The 22541-nt window shown below is 46.9% G+C and overlaps 1 protein-coding gene across 2 annotated transcripts; it reads left to right on the top strand.

The window, feature by feature from the left end:
* Window positions 1–171: 171 nt before the first annotated feature.
* Window positions 172–19518, top strand: LOC139413694 (albumin 1). Of its 2 annotated transcripts, XM_071161380.1 has the most exons (14): window positions 172–383; window positions 2604–2736; window positions 3814–3936; window positions 4099–4187; window positions 5681–5813; window positions 5987–6084; window positions 6194–6323; window positions 9801–10021; window positions 10351–10483; window positions 11386–11489; window positions 12343–12484; window positions 15763–15986; window positions 16190–16322; window positions 18498–19518. In XM_071161380.1, exons 1-14 carry the CDS (start codon window positions 265–267, stop codon window positions 18540–18542), a joined length of 1827 nt encoding a protein of 608 aa, XP_071017481.1. In that variant the 5' UTR covers window positions 172–264; the 3' UTR covers window positions 18543–19518. The 2 variants fall into 2 exon arrangements, with proteins under 2 accessions (XP_071017481.1, XP_071017471.1); XM_071161370.1 differs by lacking the exon at window positions 18498–19518 and having other exon boundaries at window positions 16190–16385.
* The last annotated feature ends 3023 nt before the right edge of the window (window positions 19519–22541 follow it).

Genomic DNA, 22541 nt, shown 5'->3' with positions numbered 1-22541 from the left:
AGTCCCAGGTCCAAATGAAAGAGAGTCAGAGAGACAGAGAGAGAGGTGGAGAGAGAGAGAGAGAGAGAGGTGGAGAGAGAGAGAGAGAGAGAAAGAGAGAGAGAGAGAGAGAGAGAGAGAGGTCAGCTAATGATTGACAGATTCCACAATAGTATAAAGGAGCCCTGCATTTCTCCATTCCTCGGCTCAATCGCTAGATCCCGTCCTCCATCCATCCCTCCTTCTCTCCATCCATCCCTCCGTCCGTGCGCCTGTCCTTTCATCATGCAGTGGTTGTCTGTCTGCAGCCTGTTGGTGCTGCTGAGTGTGTCAGCCCGGTCTCAGGCTCAGAACCAGATCTGTACCATCTTCACAGAGGCCAAGGAAGATGGATTCAAATCTTTGTGAGTAGTGAAGCCTCATACTGCAGTAGTAGATATGCCTCATGTTGCAGTAGTAGATATGCCTCATACTGCAGTAGTAGATATGCCTCATACTGTAGTAGTAGATATGCCTCATACTGCAGTAGTAGATATGCCTCATACTGCAGTAGTAGATATGCCTCATGTTGCAGTAGTAGATATGCCTCATATTGCAGTAGTAGATATGCCTCATACTGCAGTAGTAGTAGATATGCCTCACATTGCAGTAGTAGATATGCCTCAAATTGCAGCAGTAGTAGCCATGCCTTATATTTCATTAGTAGGATGCCTCACATTGCAGTAGTAGATATCCCTCATACTGCAGTATTAGATTTGAGGCAAATTATCTCAAGAAATCAGTCAGAAAGTTAAAGCTTGGTCACAAATGGGTCTTCCAAATGGACAATGACCCCAAGCATGCTTCCAAAGTTGTGTCAAAATGGCTTAAGGACAACAAAGTCAAGGTGTTGGAGTGACCATCACAAAGCCCTGACCTCATTCCTATTGACAATTTGTGTGCAGAACTGAAAAAAAAGCGTGTGCAAGCAAGGAGGCCAATCCCGATCAGACGCGATTCTGAAAAGGAAGATATGTTGGAGACAACATTAGAAAACTATGAGAATGCAGGGAAACTAAGTATAATCTGTAGAGCAGATTTTGAGAGAGCATTTCATACAGTACGCCTAGAATCTGTTTATAAGTGCCTGGATTTTTTCTACTTTATAGAATGTCTTATAAAATGGGTAGAAGTCATGTACAGTAAAATGATAAATAACGGTTACTTCTCTGGGAATTTTGAATTGTCAAGAGGCATAAAACAAGGTTGTCCTGTGTCACCGTACCTATTTATTATGGCCATTGAATTGCTTTAAAAATCAGATCTAAATGATAACATTATTAAGGGGCAAATAAATGAAGGGATTAGAGACAAAATGATCAATGTACGCTGATGATTCTCTTTGAGTCCTCAATCTTCAACCTTGAAAGGCCACATTGAGGACCTGGATAATAAACCCAACTATGATAAGTGATAATATGATAATACTATATTAAGGATTGGGTCTCTAAAAGATGCAAACTTTAAAGTTTTGTGAAGTCGATGTGCTTGGTGTACATATCCCCGGGAAAAGTTGAGGGATCTTTGCAACTATTAACTTTGATCAAAAACAGCAAAATATATATAATCTTGAAACTGTGGAAACAGCCATCCGTTTACGGGAAGATTTACCCTGATAAATTCTCTAGTCATATCAAATCAAATCAAATCAAATTTATTTATATAGCCCTTCGTACATCAGCTGATATCTCAAAGTGCTGTACAGAAACCCAGCCTAAAACCCCAAACAGCAAGCAATGCAGGTGTTGAAGCACGGTGGCTAGGAAAAACTCCCTAGAAAGGCCAAAACCTAGGAAGAAACCTAGAGAGGAACCAGGCAATGTGGGGTGGCCAGTCCTCTTCTGGCTGTGCCGGGTGGAGATTATAACAGAACATGGTCAAGATGTTCAAATGTTCATAAATGACCAGCATGGTCGAGTAATAATAAGGCAGAACAGTTGAAACTGGAGCAGCAGCACGACCAGGTGGACTGGGGACAGTCGCAGTTTACATATTTATTAATGGACTTATTGACTCCAAGGGAATCATTCTTCAAATCATGCGAGAAAATAAATTTCCCTTTATTTGGAATGGCAAACCAGATCAAATTAAATGAGCATATGTACATAACAAACACCAGTTTGGAGGGTTAAAACTATTCAATATTAAGGCATTAACCTCTCTCTTAAAGCCTCCATTGTACCCCAGAAAATTCTAAATCCAAATTGGTTTTCTAGCAAGCTCCTGAGAGAGGACCATCCAGTTTAAGAGCTCTTTGCATTTTTGCTGATTAAAACCTTAGCTGTAAGTAGCAGTAGAAGTATTGTTGTCCGGGACGGTAGGGTAGGGAGAACAAGTATAAGAAAACATTTTTCTAGGCAAGTCAGTTAAGAACAAATTCTTCTTTACAATGACAGAAAGGTGGGTTAACTGCCTTGTTCAGGGGCAGAACGAAAGATTTGTCAGCTCGGGGATTCGATCCAGCATCCTTTCGGTTACTGGCCCAATGCTCTAACCACAAATAACAATGAGTTCAGTCAGTAAACTGCACTGTGTGTTCATGTTTTGGTTTAATGCATCATCTGACTGACTGTACGTGCGTGTAGGATCCTTGTAGGGCTGGCTCAGAATCTTCCCGATAGTACGTTGGGTGACTTGGTGCCTCTCATCGCGGAGGCCTTAGCCATGGGCGTCAAATGCTGCTCAGACACTCCTCCAGAGGACTGCGACAGAGATGTGGTGAGAGACACCTATCATTTCATCATTCTGATCACACCTCATCTTCCTTATCACATCTCATCCTTATCATACCTCATCAACCTTATCACACCTCATCATCCTGATCACACCTCATCTTCCTTATCACACCTCATCATCCTTATCACACCTCATCATCCTGATCACACCTCATCATCCGTATCATACCTCATCATCCTTATCACACCTCATCATCCTTATCACACCTCATCATCCTTATCACACCTCATCATCCTTATCACATCTCATCCTTATCACACCTCATCATCCTTATCACACCTCATCATCCTTATCATACCTCATCATCCTTATCACATCTCATCATCCTTATCACACCTCATCATCCTTATTATGAGATGTGGTGAGAGACACCTATCATTTCATCATTCTGATCACACCTCATCTTCCTTATCACATCTCATCCTTATCATACCTCATCAACCTTATCACACCTCATCTTCCTTATCACACCTCATCTTCCTTATCACACCTCATCATCCTTATCACACCTCATCATCCTGATCACACCTCATCATCCGTATCATACCTCATCATCCTTATCACACCTCATCATCCTTATCACACCTCATCATCCTTATCACACCTCATCATCCTTATCACATCTCATCCTTATCACACCTCATCATCCTTATCACATCTCATCCTTATCACACCTCATCATCCTTATCACACCTCATCATCCTTATCATACCTCATCAGCCTTATCATACCTCATCAACCTTATCACATCTCATCATCCTTATCACACCTCATCATCCTTATCATACCTCATCATCCTTATAACACCTCATCATCCTTATCACACCTCATCATCCTTATCACATCTCATCATCCTTATCACACCTCATCATCCTTATCACACCTCATCATCCTTATCATACCTCATCATCCTTATCACATCTCATCATCCTTATCACACCTCATCATCCTTATCATACCTCATCATCCTTATCACACCGCATCTTTCTTATCACACCTCATCATCCTTATCACACCTCATCATCCTTATCACGCGCGCGCGTGTGCGTGTGTGTGCAGGCGGACCTGTTCCAAAGTGCGGTGTGTTCCTCTGAGACCCTGGTGGAGAAGAACCATCTGAAGATGTGCTGTGAGAAGACTGCCGCTGAGAGGACACACTGCTTCCTGGACCACAAGGCCAAGGTAGAATGGACCACCCCTCCCTCTGAGCCAGGTTTCCTATCTAGGTTTCTTCCTTCTGCTCTTTGGGGTGTAGACCGGGTTACTGGAAGTCAAAAAGACTTTATGGATACATTTGACTGATTGATTGAGTGATTGATTGAGTGATTGATTGATTGATTGTAGATTCCTCGGGACCTGTCCCTCAAAGCTGAGCTGCCCGCTGCAGACCAGTGTGAAGACTTCAAGAAGGACCACCAGGCTTTTGTTGGGAGGTAAGTGTCCACACTCGACTCGAGACCACACCATCGTCTAGAGACCACACCATCGATTAGAGACCGTCGACTTGAGACCACACCATCGACTAGAGACTACACCATCGATTAGAGACCATCGACTTGAGACCACACCATCGACTAGAGACCACACCATCGACTAGAGACCACACCATCGACTAGAGATCACACCATCGACTAGAGATCACACCATCGACTAGAGACCACACTATCGACTAGAGACCACACCATCGACTAGAGACCACACCATCGACTAGAGACCACACCATCGACTAGAGACCACACTATCGACTAGAGACCACCCCATTGACTAGAGACTACACCATCAACCTGAGTCCACACCATCAACTAGAGACTACACCATCGACTAGAGACCATTGACTAGAGACCACACCATCGACTAGAGACCACACCATCGGCTAGAGACCACACCATCAACTAGAGACCATCGACTAGAGACCACACCATCGACTAGAGACCACATCATCGACTAGAGACCATCGACTAGAGACTACACCATCGATTAGAGACTACACCATCGACTAGAGACCACACCATCGACTAGAGACCACACTATCGACTAGAGACCACACCATCGACTAGAGACCACACTGTCGACTAGAGACCATCGACTAGAGACTACACCATCGACTAGAGACCACACCATCGACTAGAGACCACACCATCGACTAGAGACCACACCATCAACTAGAGACTACACCATCGACTAGAGACTACACCATCGACTAGAGACCATTGACTAGAGACCACACCATCGACTAGAGACCACACCATCGACTAGAGACTACACCATCGACTAGAGACCATTGACTAGAGACCACACCATTGACTAGAGTCCACACCATCAACTAGAGACTACACAATCGACTAGAGACCATTGACTAGAGACCACACCATCGACTAGAGACCACACCATCAACTAGAGACCATCGACTAGAGACCACACCATCGACTAGAGACCACATCATCGACTAGAGACCATCGACTAGAGACCACACCATCGATTAGAGACTACACCATCGACTAGAGACCACACCATCGACTAGAGACCACACTATCGACTAGAGACCACACCATCGACTAGAGACCACACTATCGACTAGAGACCACACCATCGACTAGAGACCACACTGTCGACTAGAGAGTACACCATCGACTAGAGACCATCGACTTGAGACCATCGACCAGAGACCACACCATCGACTAGAGATTACACCATCGACTAGAGACCACATCATTGACTCGAGACCATCGACTAGAGACCATACCATCGACTAGAGACCATACCATCGACTAGAGACCACACCATCGACTAGAGACCACACCATCGACTAGAGACCATCGACTTGAGACCACACCAGCTAAAATACTGTGTTAGGCCGCTGAGCAGTATGGAGTGTTTTTCTGGAATTTACTGTGTGTGTGTGTGTGTGTGTGTGTGTGTGTTTCAGGTTCATCTTCAAGTTCTCCAAGAGTAACACGATGCTACAACCACATGTGATCCTGGCTATCGCCAAAGCTTATGGAGAGGTTCTGACTAGCTGTTGTGGAGAGGCTGAGGCCCAGACTTGCTTCGACACCAAGGTCAGGAGGCGTCAGATCGCACCCTATTTTCTATACAGTACTCTACTTATGAGAGAATAGGGTGCCATTTTGTATGCAGTCTCTCTCTCAATTCATTTCAATAATATTTATTGGCATGGACAGATAAAGCACCTATATAGCCAACGTAAACATTCTCTCTCTCTCTTTTCCAGAAAGCTACTTTCCAACGCGCCGTCGGGAAACGCGTGACTGAACTCAGGGCCCTGTGCATCGTCCACAAGAAATATGGAGACCGCGTTGTCAAGGCCAAGTAGGACACGTCAATCTAAAATTCTATGGTTCTAATTGGCTGAGAGCCAGGTGAGCCCGCCCTTGGGCCAGTCCCATTGGTTGACGCGTGTGTCTGTCTGTTCTAACAGGAAGCTGATCCAGTACAGTCAGAAGATGCCTCAGGCCTCTTTCCAGGAGATGGGAGGCATGGTAGACAAGATCGTAGCGACTGTTGCCCCCTGCTGCAGCGGAGACATGGTCACATGCATGAAGGAGAGGGTAAACTATGTCTTCTCTCTATTCCTCTCTTTTTATTGGTGGATTGCTCTTTTAGTTCCTCCTCTCTTTTAAAACTATTTCATTTCCTCTCTGTTTACCTTTTAAACTCTGTCTCTAAACTCTCAACCTCTCACCTCTTAGCCTCTCACTCTCAGCCTCTCACTCTCAGCCTCTCACTCTCAGCCTCTCACTCTCAGCCTCTCACTCTCAGCCTCTCACTCTCAGCCTCTCACCTCTCAGCCTCTCACCTCTCAGCCTCTCACCTCTCAGCCTCTCACCTCTCAGCCTCTCACCTCTCAGCCTCTCACCTCTCAGCCTCTCACCTCTCAGCCTCTCACTCTCAGCCTCTCACCTCTCAGCCTCTCACCTCTCAGCCTCTCACCTCTCAGCCTCTCACTCTCAGCCTCTCACCTCTCAGCCTCTCACCTCTCAGCCTCTCACCTCTCAGCCTCTCACTCTCAGCCTCTCACCTCTCAGCCTCTCACCTCTCAGCCTCTCACCTCTCAGCCTCTCACCTCTCAGCCTCTCACTCTCAGCCTCTCACCTCTCAGCCTCTCACCTCTCAGCCTCTCACTCTCAGCCTCTCACCTCTCAGCCTCTCACCTCTCAGCCTCTCACCTCTCAGCCTCTCACCTCTCAGCCTCTCACCTCTCAGCCTCTCACCTCTCAGCCTCTCAGCCTCTCACCTCTCACCTCTCAGCCTCTCACCTCTCAGCCTCTCACCTCTCAGCCTCTCACCTCTCAGCCTCTCACCTCTCACCTCTCAGCCTCTCAGCCTCTCACCTCTCAGCCTCTCACCTCTCAGCCTCTCACCTCTCAGCCTCTCACCTCTCAGCCTCTCAGTCTCTCAGCCTCTCACCTCTCAGCCTCTCACCTCTCAGCCTCTCACCTCTCAGCCTCTCACCTCTCAGCCTCTCACTCTCAGCCTCTCACCTCTCAGCCTCTCACCTCGCAGCCTCTCACCTCTCAGCCTCTCACCTCTCAGCCTCTCACTCTCAGCCTCTCACCTCTCAGCCTCTCACCTCTCAGCCTCTCACCTCTCAGCCTCTCACTCTCAGCCTCTCACCTCTCAGCCTCTCACCTCTCAGCCTCTCACTCTCAGCCTCTCACCTCTCAGCCTCTCACCTCTCAGCCTCTCACCTCTCAGCCTCTCACCTCTCAGCCTCTCACCTCTCAGCCTCTCACCTCTCAGCCTCTCACCTCTCAGCCTCTCACCTCTCTCAGCCTCTCACCTCTCACCTCTCAGCCTCTCACCTCTCAGCCTCTCACCTCTCAGCCTCTCACCTCTCAGCCTCTCACCTCTCAGCCTCTCACCTCTCAGCCTCTCACCTCTCACCTCTCACCTCTCAGCCTCTCACCTCTCACCTCTCAGCCTCTCACCTCTCAGCCTCTCACCTCTCAGCCTCTCACCTCTCACCTCTCAGCCTCTCACCTCTCAGCCTCTCACCTCTCAGCCTCTCACCTCTCAGCCTCTCACTCTCAGCCTCTCAGCCTCTCACCTCTCAGCCTCTCACCTCTCAGCCTCTCACCTCTCAGCCTCTCACCTCTCAGCCTCTCACCTCTCAGCCTCTCACCTCTCAGCCTCTCACCTCTCAGCCTCTCACCTCTCAGCCTCTCACCTCTCAGCCTCTCACCTCTCAGCCTCTCACTCTCAGCCTCTCACCTCTCAGCCTCTCACCTCTCAGCCTCTCACCTCTCAGCCTCTCACCTCTCAGCCTCTCACCTCTCAGCCTCTCACCTCTCAGCCTCTCACCTCTCAGCCTCTCACCTCTCAGCCTCTCACTCTCAGCCTCTCACCTCTCAGCCTCTCACCTCTCAGCCTCTCACCTCTCAGCCTCTCACTCTCAGCCTCTCACTCTCAGCCTCTCACTCTCAGCCTCTCACTCTCAGCCTCTCACCTCTCAGCCTCTCACCTCTCAGCCTCTCACCTCTCAGCCTCTCACCTCTCAGCCTCTCACCTCTCAGCCTCTCACCTCTCAGCCTCTCACCTCTCAGCCTCTCACCTCTCAGCCTCTCACCTCTCAGCCTCTCACTCTCAGCCTCTCACCTCTCAGCCTCTCACTCTCAGCCTCTCACCTCTCAGCCTCTCACCTCTCAGCCTCTCACCTCTCAGCCTCTCACCTCTCAGCCTCTCACTCTCAGCCTCTCACCTCTCAGCCTCTCACCTCTCAGCCTCTCACTCTCAGCCTCTCACCTCTCAGCCTCTCACCTCTCAGCCTCTCACCTCTCAGCCTCTCAGTCTCTCAGCCTCTCACCTCTCACCTCTCAGCCTCTCACCTCTCAGCCTCTCACCTCTCAGCCTCTCACCTCTCAGCCTCTCACCTCTCACCTCTCACCTCTCACCTCTCACCTCTCAGCCTCTCACCTCTCACCTCTCAGCCTCTCACCTCTCAGCCTCTCACCTCTCAGCCTCTCACCTCTCAGCCTCTCACCTCTCACCTCTCAGCCTCTCACCTCTCAGCCTCTCACCTCTCAGCCTCTCACCTCTCAGCCTCTCACTCTCAGCCTCTCACCTCTCAGCCTCTCACCTCTCAGCCTCTCACCTCTCAGCCTCTCACCTCTCAGCCTCTCACCTCTCAGCCTCTCACCTCTCAGCCTCTCACCTCTCAGCCTCTCAGTCTCTCAGCCTCTCACCTCTCAGCCTCTCACCTCTCAGCCTCTCACCTCTCAGCCTCTCACCTCTCAGCCTCTCACTCTCAGCCTCTCACCTCTCAGCCTCTCACCTCGCAGCCTCTCACCTCTCAGCCTCTCACCTCTCAGCCTCTCACTCTCAGCCTCTCACCTCTCAGCCTCTCACTCTCAGCCTCTCACCTCTCAGCCTCTCACCTCTCAGCCTCTCACTCTCAGCCTCTCACCTCTCAGCCTCTCACCTCTCAGCCTCTCACTCTCAGCCTCTCACCTCTCAGCCTCTCACTCTCAGCCTCTCACCTCTCAGCCTCTCACCTCTCAGCCTCTCACCTCTCAGCCTCTCACCTCTCACCTCTCACCTCTCAGCCTCTCACCTCTCAGCCTCTCACCTCTCAGCCTCTCACCTCTCAGCCTCTCACCTCTCAGCCTCTCACTCTCAGCCTCTCACCTCTCAGCCTCTCACCTCTCAGCCTCTCACCTCTCAGCCTCTCACCTCTCAGCCTCTCACCTCTCAGCCTCTCACCTCTCAGCCTCTCACCTCTCAGCCTCTCACCTCTCAGCCTCTCACCTCTCAGCCTCTCACCTCTCAGCCTCTCACCTCTCAGCCTCTCACCTCTCAGCCTCTCACCTCTCAGCCTCTCACTCTCAGCCTCTCACTCTCAGCCTCTCACCTCTCAGCCTCTCACTCTCAGCCTCTCACCTCTCAGCCTCTCACCTCTCAGCCTCTCACTCTCAGCCTCTCACTCTCAGCCTCTCACCTCTCAGCCTCTTTCTATTGGATGTGTGTCTGCATATACATGTATCTGTGTCCCAGACTCTTCCTGCCTGTGTGTGTATCCCCCCAAACAGAAGGCCCTGGTGGATGAGGTGTGTGCTGATAAGAGTGTGTTGTCTCGCGCGGCGGGTCTGTCTGCATGCTGTAAGGAGGATGCAGTACACAGAGGGTCCTGTGTTGAGGCCATGAAGCCAGACTCTAAGCCAGACGGTCTGTCTGAGCACTACGACGTTCACGCTGACATAGCAGCAGTCTGCCAGACCTTTACCAAGACCCCGGATGTAGCCATGGGGAAGTATGTACACACACACACACACACACACACACACACACACACACAGACACGCACACACACACACACACACACACAGACACACAGACACACACACACACACACACACACACACACACACACACACACACACACACACACACACACACACACACACACACACACACACATACACACACACACACACACACACACACACATCTGGAAAAGCTGCCTACACACAATTCTGACTTTGTATGGGGTGTTGCTATTGGCTAAACGACTGTGTACGGTCTGTTCTGATTGGCTGTCTGACTACTGACTCTCTGTATATGGTCTGTCCTGATCGGCAGGTTGGTGTATGAGATCTCAGTGCGTCACCCTGAGTCGTCTCAGCAGGTGATTCTGAGGTTCGCCAAGGAGGCTGAGCAGGCCTTGCTCCAGTGCTGTGACAAGGAGGACCATGCAGAGTGTGTCAGAACCGCCGTATGTATTAGCCATGTGTGGTTTCCATACTAACCCCAACCCAAGACCAATTCCCTTTGGGGACAACAAAGACTTCCATACTAACCCCAACCCAAGACCAATTCCCTTTGGGGACAACAAAGACTTCCATACTAACCCCAACCCAAGACCAATTCCCTTTGGGGACAACAAAGATTTCCATACTAACCCCAACCCAAGACCAATTCCCTTTGGGGACAACAAAGACTTCCATACTAACCCCAACCCAAGACCAATTCCCTTTGGGGACAACAAAGACTTCCATACTAACCCCAACCCAAGACCAATTCCCTTTGGGGACAACAAAGACTTCCATACTAACCCCAACCCAAGACCAATTCCCTTTGGGGACAACAAAGTTGACCATGTCTTGTCTTCTCTTATCAGAAGACCTGGCTAGTTACACTATATATCAGTCTGTGATGTGTAACCTAGCTAGTTATACTATATATCAGTCTGTGATGTGTAACCTAGCCTAGCTAGTTATACTATATATATCAGTCTGTGATGTGTAACCTAGCCTAGCTAGTTACACTATATATCAGTCTGTGATGTGTAACCTAGCTAGTTACACTATATATCAGTCTGTGATGTGTAACCTAGCTAGTTACACTATATATCAGTCTGTGATGTGTAACCTAGCTAGGTACACTATATATCAGTCTGTGATGTGTAACCTAGCTAGGTACACTATATATCAGTCTGTGATGTGTAACCTTGCCTTGGCCTGAATACTTGCAGTAGCTCCCCTGAGCTAATAGCTGATGGTTGTTGGCTTTAACACAGAAGGCTAGCACTGAATTCCTAGTATTTTTAGACCATAATAATGGCCTCTGCCCTGTTATGTGGCATCATGCCAACTGTATGAATGGTTCTGTCCCCAGCTGGCAGGAAGTGATATTGATAAGAAGATCACTGATGAGACTGACTACTACAAGAAGATGTGTGCTGTTGAGACTGGCATGAGCAATAACGCCTTTGAGAAGAGGTGAGGGGTCACGCTTTAACACAGAGATATTACCGTTCAGATGAGATTCATGTGGTATGAGATCTGAAACATCACACTTAGGCCTAACAACTTATGGGTGAATTGATCCTTACTTTATGGCTTACTAATCATTTATGAATGGTTTATTTTTAATACATTACTACTTAATGACTGATTAACAATCAACTCATGCTCCTCTTCCTCCTCCTCTACCTCCTCTTCCTTCTCCTCCTCCTCTACCACCACCTCCACATCCTACTCCTCCTCTACCACCTCCTCCTACTCCTCCTCCTCCACCACATCCTACTCCTCCTCTACCACCTCCACCTCCTCCTCCTCTACCACCTCCTCCTCCTCCCACCACCTCCTACTCCTCCCACTCCACCTCCTACTCCTCCTCTACCACCTCCACCTCCTACTCCTCTACCACCTCCTCCCACTCCACCTCCTACTCTACCCCCTCCACCTACTCCTCCTCCTCTACCACCTCCTCCTCTACCACCTCCTCCCACTCCACATCCTACTCCTCCTCTACCACCTCCTCCTCCTCTACCACCTCCACCTCCTCTACCACCTCCTCCATCTCCTCCACCTCCACATCCTCCTCTACCTTCTCCTCCACCTTCTCCATCTCCTCTTCCTCCTCCACCTCCTCCACGTCCTCCACCTACTCCATCTCCTCTTCCTCCTCCACCTCCTACTCCTCCTCTACCACCTCCTCCTCCTCTACCACCTCCTCCACCTCCTCCATCTCCTCTACCACCTCCTCCACCACCTCCACCTCCTCTACCACCTCCTCCACCTCCTCCTCCTCTACCACCTCCTCCACCACCTCCTCCACCTCCTCCTTCAGTATGATGGTGCACTACACCAGGATAATGCCCCAGGCCTCCTTCGACCAGCTCCACATAGTGTCAGAGAGGGTGCATGATATCCTCCATGACTGCTGCAAGGACGAGCCAGGCCACTTCATCCTGCCTTGTGCAGAGGAGAAGGTCTGACACATACACACACACACACACACATCCTCCCTACCCCCTCCTTCCACTACCCCCTCCCTCCACTACATCCTCCCTACCTTTCCTTCCACTACCCCCTCCTTCCACTACCCCCTCCCTCCACTACATCCTCCCTACCTTTCCTTCCACTACCCCCTCCTTCCACTACCCCCTCCCTCCACTACCCCCTCCCTCCACTACATCCTCCCTACCTTTCCTTCCACTACCCCCTCCCTCCACTACCCCCTCCCTCCACTACATCCTCCCTACCTTTCCTTCCACTACCCCCTCTCTCCACTACCCCCTCCTTCCACTACCCCCTCTCTCCACTACCCCCTCTCTCCACTACCCCCTCTCTCCACTACCCCCTCCCTCCACTACCCCCTCCCTCCACTACATCCTCCCTACCTTTCCCTCCACTACCCCCTCCCTCCACTACCCCCTCCTTCCACTACCCCCTCCCTCCACTACATCCTCCCTACCTTTCCCTCCACTACCCCTCCCTCCACTACCCCCTCCCTCCACGTCTCTCTAGATATGTCACATCCTCTCATATTAAATCACTCTGCTCTTCCCAGTGTTGACCCCTCCCCTTTCTGTTTCTGTCACCACAACTGACTAACACCATGTACTATACTGTAATCTGCAGTACTCTACTCTACTGTACTCTACTGTACTCTACTGTACTCTACTCTACTGTACTCTACTGTACTGTGCTCTACTCTACTGTACTATACTATGCTCTACTGTACTGTGCTCTACTGTACTGTACTGTACTCTACTGTACTCTACTCTACTGTACTCTACTGTACTCTACTGTACTGTGCTCTACTCTACTGTACTATACTATGCTCTACTGTACTGTGCTCTACTGTACTGTACTGTACTATACTGTAATCTGCAGTACTCTACTCTACTGTACTCTACTGTACTCTACTCTACTGTACTCTACTGTACTCTACTCTACTGTACTGTACTGTGCTCTACTCTACTGTACTCTACTGTACTCTACTGTACTCTACTCTACTGTACTCTACTGTACTCTACTGTACTGTGCTCTACTCTACTGTACTATACTATGCTCTACTGTACTGTGCTCTACTGTACTGTACTGTACTCTACTGCACTGTGCACTACTCTACTGTGCTCTACTGTAATCTACTGTACTGTACTCTACTGTACTGTACTCTACTTTACTGTACTCTACTTTACTGTACTCTACTCTACTGTGCTCTACTCTACTGTACTGTGCTCTGCTCTACTCTACTCTACTCTACTGTATTCTACTCTACTGTACTCTACTCTACTGTACTCTACTCTACTGTACTCTACTGTACTGTATTGTGCTCTACTGTACTGTACTGTACTCTACTGTGCTCTACTCTACTCTACTGCACTGTACTGTACTTTACTGTACTGTGCTCTACTCTACTGTGCTCTACTCTACTGTGCTCTACTTTACTGTACTGTACTCTACTGTGCTCTACTCTACTTTACTGTACTCTACTGTACTGTGCTCTACTGTACTGTGCTCTACTCTACTGTACTGTGCTCTACTGTACTGTGCTCTACTGTACTGTACTCTACTGTAATCTACTGTACTGTACTGTACTGTACTCTACTGTACTCTACTCTACTGTACTGTACTGTGCTCTACTGTACTGTGCTCTACTCTACTGTGCTCTACTCTACTGTGCTCTACTCTACTGTACTGTACTTTACTGTGCTCTACTGTACTGTGCTCTACTGTACTGTGCTCTACTCTACTGTACTGTGCTCTACTCTACTGTACTCTACTCTACTGTGCTCTACTCTACTGTACTGTACTTTACTCTACTGTACTGTGCTCTAATGTACTGTACTTGACTGTGCTCTACTCTACTGTACCGTGCTCTACTGTACTGTGCTCTACTCTACTGTACTGTACTCTACTGTACTGTACTCTATCATACTGTACTGTGCTCTACTCTACTGTGCTCTACTGTACTGTACTGTACTTTACTGTACTCTACTGTACTGTGCTCTACTGTACTGTGCTCTAGTCTACTGTGCTCTACTCTACTGTGCTCTACTCTACTGTGCTCTACTGTACTGTGCTCTACTTTACTGTGCTCTACTCTACTGTACTGTGCTCTACTGTATTGTACTGTGCTCTACTGTACTGTGCTCTACTGTACTGTGCTCTACTCTACTGTGCTCTACTCTACTGTACTGTACTCTACTGTACTGTACTCTATTATACTGTACTGTGCTCTACTCTACTGTGCTCTACTGTACTGTACTGTACTTTACTGTACTGTGCTCTACTGTACTGTGCTCTACTGTACTGTGCTCTACTCTACTGTACTGTGCTCTACTCTACTGTGCTCTACTCTACTGTACTGTACTGTGCTCTACTGTACTGTACTGTGCTCTACTGTACTGTGCTCTACTGTACTGTACTGTGCTCTACTGTACTGTGCTCTACTGTACTCTACTCTACTGTACGGTACTGTGTTCTACTGTACTGTGCTCTACTGTCCTCTACTGTACTGCACTGTGCTCTACTGTACTGTGCTCTTTCTACTGTGCTCTACTCTACTGTGCTCTTCTCTACTCTACTGTACTGTGCTCTACTCTACTGTTCTCTACTCTACTGTACTGTGCTCTTCTCTACTCTACTTTACTGTGCTCTGCTCTTCTCTGCATTGCCCATGTGTCCTCTACTCTTCATTACCCATGTGTCCTCTACTCTACTCTGCATTACCCATGTGTCCTCTACTCTACTCTGCATTACCCATGTGTCCTCTACTCTACTCTGCATTACCCATGTGTCCTCTCCTCTACTCTGCATTACCCATGTGTCCTCTCCTCTGCTCTGCATTACCCATGTGTCCTCTGCTCTACTCTGCATTACCCATGTGTCCTGTACTCTACTCTGCATTACCCATGTGTCCTCTACTCTACATTACCCATGTGTCCTCTACTCTACTCTGCATTACCCATGTGTCCTCTACTCTGCATTACCCATGTGTCCTCTACTCTGCATTACCCATGTGTCCTCTACTCTACATTACCCATGTGTCCTCTCCTCTACTCTGCATTACCCATGTGTCCTCTCCTCTACTCTGCATTACCCATGTGTCCTCTACTCTACATTACCCATGTGTCCTCTCCTCTACTCTGCATTACCCATATGTCCTCTACTCTACATTACCCATGTGTCCTCTCCTCTACTCTGCATTACCCATGTGTCCTCTCCTCTACTCTGCATTACCCATGTGTCCTCTCCACAGCTGACCGACGCCATCGACGCCACATGTGAGGACTACGACCCCTCCAGCATTAACCCCCGCATCGCCCACTGCTGCAACCAGTCCTACTCCATGAGGAGAACCTGTATCCTGGCCATCCAGCCTGACACGGAGTTCATGCCCCCAGAGCTGGATGCCAGCAACTTCCACATGGGCCCTGAGCTCTGCACCAAGGACAGCAAGGAGCTGCTGCTCTCTGGGAAGAAGTGAGATATATTACCAATGCACTGTGAATAAACACGTGGGCACAAATTAAACACACGTAGGCATGAAACTAACACACACACACACACACACGAGCTCACACATACACACACTCCAACAACAACAAAAATGAATGTGTGTGTGTGTGTGTGTGTGTGCGTGCGTGCGTGCGTGCGTGTGTGTGCGTGCGTGCGTGTCTCCTCAGACTACTGTATGGTGTGGTCAGACATAAGACCACCATCACTGAGGAGCAGCTGAAGTCCATCTCTACTAAATATCACAGTATGAAGGAGAAGTGCTGTGCTGCTGAGGACCAAGCAGCATGCTTCACTGAGGAGGTAAACACTCACCGCTCCACACTGTTCAAACCCTTTCCTCTTTATTGAGGAATACATCACTCAAAACACCATATTACCTTAAGACTGTTTGTGTGACTGTTTCTGTTCAGAACAGTAGAGAGAGAACATCATGTTTCATTAAGAGAGGTGGTACAGAACAGTAGAGAGAGGTGATACAGAACAGTAGAGAGAGGTGGTACAGAACAGTAGAGAGAGAACATCATGTTTCATTAGGAGAGGTGATACAGAACAGTAGAGAGAGGTGATACAGAACAGTAGAGAGAACATCATGTTTCATTAGGAGAGGTGGTACAGAACAGTAGAGAGAGAACATCATGTTTCATTAAGAGAGGTGGTACAGAACAGTAGAGAGAACATCATGTTTCATTAAGAGAGGTGGTACAGAACAGTAGAGAGAGAACATCATGTTTCATTAAGAGAGGTGGTACAGAACAGTAGAGAGGAACATCATGTTTCATTAAGAGAGGTGGTACAGAACAGTAGAGAGAACATCATGTTTCATTAAGAGAGGTGGTACAGAACAGTAGAGAGAGAACATCATGTTTCATTAAGAGAGGTGGTACAGAACAGTAGAGAGGAACATCATGTTTCATTAAGAGAGGTGGTACAGAACAGTAGAGAGAACATCATGTTTCATTAAGAGAGGTGGTACAGAACAGTAGAGAGAGGTGATACAGAACAGTAGAGAGAACATCATGTTTCATTAAGAGAGGTGATACAGAATAGTAGAGAGAACATCATGTTTCATTAAGAGAGGTGGTACAGAACAGTAGAGAGAGAACATCATGTTTCATTAAGAGAGGTGGTACAGAACAGTAGAGAGAACATCATGTTTCATTAAGAGAGGTGGTACAGAACAGTAGAGAGAGAACATCATGTTTCATTAAGAGAGGTGGTACAGAACAGTAGAGAGAACATCATGTTTCATTAAGAGAGGTGATACAGAACAGTAGAGAGAACATCATGTTTCATTAAGAGAGGTGGTACAGAACAGTAGAGAGAGAACATCATGTTTCATTAAGAGAGGTGATACAGAACAGTAGAGAGAGGTGGTACATAACAGTAGAGAGAGGTGATACAGAACAGTAGAGAGAACATCATATTTCATTAAGAGAGGTGATACAGAACAGTAGAGAGAGGTGATACAGAACAGTAGAGAGAACATCATGTTTCATTAAGAGAGGTGATACAGAACAGTAGAGAGAACATCATGTTTCATTAAGAGAGGTGATACAGAACAGTAGAGAGAGGTGGTACAGAACAGTAGAGAGAGGTGATACAGAACAGTAGAGAGAGAACATCATGTTTCATTAAGAGAGGTGGTACAGAACAGTAGAGAGAGGTGGTACAGAACAGTAGAGAGAACATCATGTTTCATTAAGAGAGGTGGTACAGAACAGTAGAGAGAGGTGATACAGAACAGTAGAGAGAGAACATCATGTTTCATTAAGAGAGGTGATACAGAACAGTAGAGAGAGGTGGTACAGAACAGTAGAGAGAGGTGGTACAGAACAGTAGAGAGAGGTGGTACAGAACAGTAGAGAGAGGTGGTACAGAACAGTAGAGAGAGGTGGTACAGAACAGTAGAGAGAGGTGGTACAGAACAGTAGAGAGAGGTGGTACAGAACAGTAGAGAGAACATCATGTTTCATTAAGAGAGGTGGTACAGAACAGTCGAGAGAGGTGATACAGAACAGTAGAGATAACATCATGTTTCATTAGGAGAGGTGGTACAGAACAGTAGAGAGAACATCATGTTTCATTAAGAGAGGTGGTACAGAACAGTAGAGAGAACATCATGTTTCATTAAGAGAGGTGGTACAGAACAGTAGAGAGAGAACATCATGTTTCATTAAGAGAGGTGGTACAGAACAGTAGAGAGAGAACATCATGTTTCTGTTCGAGAGGTGGTACAGAACAGTAAAGAGAGAACATCATGTTTCATTAGGAGAGGTGGTACAGAACAGTAGAGAGAACATCATGTTCCATTAAGAGGTGATACAGAACAGTAGAGAGAGAACATCATGTCTCATTAAGAGAGGTGGTACAGAACAGTAGAGAGAACATCATGTCTCATTAAGAGAGGTGATCCAGAACAGTAGAGAGAGAACATTAATTGATTCTAACAACTGATCACCTTGTTTTCTCCTACAGGCACCCAAGCTGGTTTCTGAGAGTGCAGAGCTGGTCAAGGCTTAAGATAGAATTGTGATAATTTTAATTTCAAAAGATGAACTGATGATTTAAAAAAAATAAAAATAATAAAGGTTCTGTCTGTATCGATCCATCTACCTCCCCAGCCTACATTTACACCATGGTGACCTCATCCTCCTATCCGCAACATCTTGTCATCCACTCATAAGTCTGTCTATCAGTGATCTGTGATTGACTCATAAGTCTGTCTATCAGTGATCTGTGATTGACTCATAAGTCTGTCTATCAGTGATCTGTGATTGACTCATAAGTCTGTCTATCAGTGGTCTGTGATTGACTCATAAGTCTGTCTATCAGTGATCTGTGATTGACTCATAAGTCTGTCTATCAGTGATCTGTGATCGACTCATAAGTCTGTCTATCAGTGATCTGTGATCGACTCATAAGTCCGTCTATCAGTGATCTGTGATTGACTCATAAGTCTGTCTATCAGTGATCTGTGATTGACTCATAAGTCTGTCTATCAGTGATCTGTGATCAACTCATAAGTCTGTCTATCAGTGATCTGTGATCGACTCATAAGTCCGTCTATCAGTGATCTGTGATCGACTCATAAGTCTGTCTATCAGTGATCTGTGATCGACTCATAAGTCTGTCTATCAGTGATCTGTGATTGACTCATAAGTCTGTCTATCAGTGGTCTGTGATTGACTCATAAGTCTGTCTATCAGTGGTCTGTGATTGACTCATAAGTCTGTCTATCAGTGGTCTGTGATTGACTCATAAGTCTGTCTATCAGTGATCTGTGATTGACTCATAAGTCTGTCTATCAGTGATCTGTGATTGACTCATAAGTCTGTCTATCAGTGATCTGTGATTGACTCATAAGCCTTACAGCCTACCCTCATCAAACCTCTATCTGGGATGAATCACGCCGCTGGTTAATTTCTGATAGACATGAATGACTCCTGTCAATCAAATACACATGAATAACTGAATAAAGTCATGTTTATCAACTGTATTACTGTATTACTGCCGTGGATATTTATTAATTATGTGTTCGGAGGATTCTCAAGACTTTAATACTTGTCCATGCGTTAGTTTCTTTATGACTATATCACAATTTTAAACCCATGAGTTTTCTTAGAACTGTTTATGAATTATTTGTGTCTTCACATTGTGTTTTATTAACAGTTGATGAACTAAGTATAAATCCTTCATAAACCCTTGATGAAGGCAACGTTAATGTAAAGACTTTTTTGTTCAGAAATTCTTAGCTTTCTCTCTCTCTCTCTCTCTCTCTCTCTCTCTCTCTCTCTCTCTCTCTCTCTCTCTCTCTCTCTCTCTCCCCCCATCTCCTCTCTCTCTCTCTCTTTCTCTCTCTCCATGGCTCCCTGGATAGTTGACTACAGGCTCTGTGTCTTGTCCCTTTATGGTTTATAGAAGACATGACATAAAGCACCTCTCTGGTGTATGTACTGTATATGTACGGTGCATTAGAGTGGTGGAAATATATATGTACATGTACACTACCGGTCAAAAGGTTTACAACACCTACTCATTCAAGGGGTTTTCTTTACTTTTACTATTTTCTACATTGTAGAATAATAGGGAAGACATCAAAACTATGAAATAACACATATGGAATCATGTAGTAACCAAAACAGTGTTAAACAACTTAAAAATATATATTTTATATTTGAGATTCTTCAAATAGCCACCCTTTGCCTTGATGACAGCTTTGCACACCCTTGGCATTCTCTTAACCAGCTTCACTTCACGTGGGATGGCAGGGTAGCCTAGTGGTTAGAGTGTTGGACTAGTAACCGGAAGGTTGCAAGTTCAAATCCCTGAGTTGACAAGGTACAAATCGTTCTGCCCCTGAACAGGCCGTCATTGAAAATGAGAATTTGTTCTTATTTAAAAGGAGAAAAAAAATTTTTTTAAATAAAGGAAAAATAAAAAACTGTTTCATGTGCTTTTCCAACTGTCTTGAAGGAGTTCCCACATATGCTGAGCACTCTGCGGTGACCATCTCAATTTGGTTGAGGTTGGGTGATTGTGGATTGTAGGACCTGCCTTGTTGATAGTGTTGTTAAGAAGGCAGAGCATTGCTTTATTATAGACAGACTTCTCCCCATTTTAGCTACTACTGCATAAATATGTTTTGACCATGACAGTTTACAATCTAGCATTTCAACTTGCTCAATTTCCAAATTATTTACCCTGGGGAATTCCTGATTCTAACTGGATGATATTTGAGAGGCTTCCATTAAAGAACACCCTCTGTGTTCTGTTGGACAAGTAACTCTGTATCCACATTATAGCAGGGGATGTAAAAGCCATAACACATACGTTTTTCCAGCAGCAGACTATGATCAATAATGTGAAAAAGCTGCACTGAAGTCTAACAAGACAGCCGCCACAATAATTTTATCATCAATATCTCTCAGCCAATCATCCGTCATGTCCATTAACAGTGACTGGAGTCAGGAACCCAGGGCCGGCCCACTCATTAGACAGGATTACACAGCTGCCTCTGCCCACCCTGTCCATTAACAGTACCCTCGTAAAACTGACTATTCTACCAATCCTCGACTTCGGCGACGTCATTTACAAAATAGCCTCCAACACTCTACTCAGCAAACTGGATGCAGTCTATCACAGTGCCATCCGTTTTGTCACCAAAGCACCATATACCACCCACCACTGCGACCTGTATGCTCTCGTTGGCTGGCCCTCGCTACATATTCGTCGCCAAACCCACTGGCTCCAGGTCATCTATAAGTCTTTGCTAGGTAAAGCTCCACCTTATCTCAGCTCACTGGTCACTATAACAACACCCACCCGTAGCACACACTCCAGCAGTTATATCTCACTGGTCATCCCCAAAGCCAAGACCCACTTTGTCCGCCTTTCCTTCCAGTTCTCTGCTGCCAGTGACTGGAATGAATTGCAAAAATCGCTGAAGTTGGAGACCTATATCTCCCTCACTAACTTTAAGCATCAGCTATCTGAGCAGCTTACCGATCGCTGCAGCTGTACACAGCCCATCTGTAAATAGCCCATCCAACTACCTACCTCATCCCCATATTGTTATTATTTACTTTTCTGCTCTTTTGCACACCAGTATTTCAACTTGCACATCATCATCTGCTCATCTATCACTCCAGTGTTAATTTGCTAAATTGTAATTACTTCGCTACTATTGGCCTATTTATTGCCTTTACCTCCTTACTCCATTTTCACACACTGTATATAGATTTTTCTATTGTGTTATCGACTCTACATTTGTTTATTCCATGTGTAACTGTGGTGTTGTTTGTGTCGCACTGCTTTGTTTTATCTTGGCCAGGTCACAGTTGCAAATGAGAACTTGTTCTCAACTGGCCTCCCTGGTTAAATGAAGGTTAAATAAAATTAAATTAAAAAACAGTGACTGGAGTCAGGAACCCAGGGCCGGCCCGCTCACTAGACAGGATTACACAGCCGTCTATGGCGGCATGTTGACGAGGGCGGCAAATTTCATGCAACACTGTAGGCCAGGGATGGGCAAACTCCTATCCCCTGGGGCCTGATTGGTGTCACAATAACACATCTGACTCCAATAATCAACTAATCATGATCTTCAGTTTAGAATGTAATTAGTTTCATCAGGTGTGTTGATTGGGGATGGGGGAGGGGGGGGGGGGGTGACATCTCTCTGGCCCCTGAGGACTGGAATTGCCCCTCTCTGCTGTGGGCTACACCTCAGGCATTTTTTGGGGCCCGGACTGGACTTCATTTCCACATCCACGGACATTGTTTTTAAGTCGAGTCTGGACCAAATCTGAACCAATTATAGACGTCTATGTTTGGTTCAGATTTGATCAGGTCTGGACCAGCATTGATTTGGCCCAAACCAGGGGTGTCACTCGACATTCAGAACATCCGGGGCTCAACCCTGAAGACCTGGGGCCAACTCCGGGTGGGAGGGGGTTGATCTCTGCGCGGCCCGAAATGAAGCAACCCACACTCTTGGCCTGGCACCCTAGCAGTGAACAT

The sequence above is a fragment of the Oncorhynchus clarkii genome, chromosome 1 (assembly GCF_045791955.1).
Source record: "Oncorhynchus clarkii lewisi isolate Uvic-CL-2024 chromosome 1, UVic_Ocla_1.0, whole genome shotgun sequence".
Taxonomy (NCBI): domain Eukaryota; kingdom Metazoa; phylum Chordata; class Actinopteri; order Salmoniformes; family Salmonidae; genus Oncorhynchus; species Oncorhynchus clarkii.
Note: the sequence above shows the minus strand (reverse complement) of the source record. Positions and strands in the feature narration are given on the sequence as shown.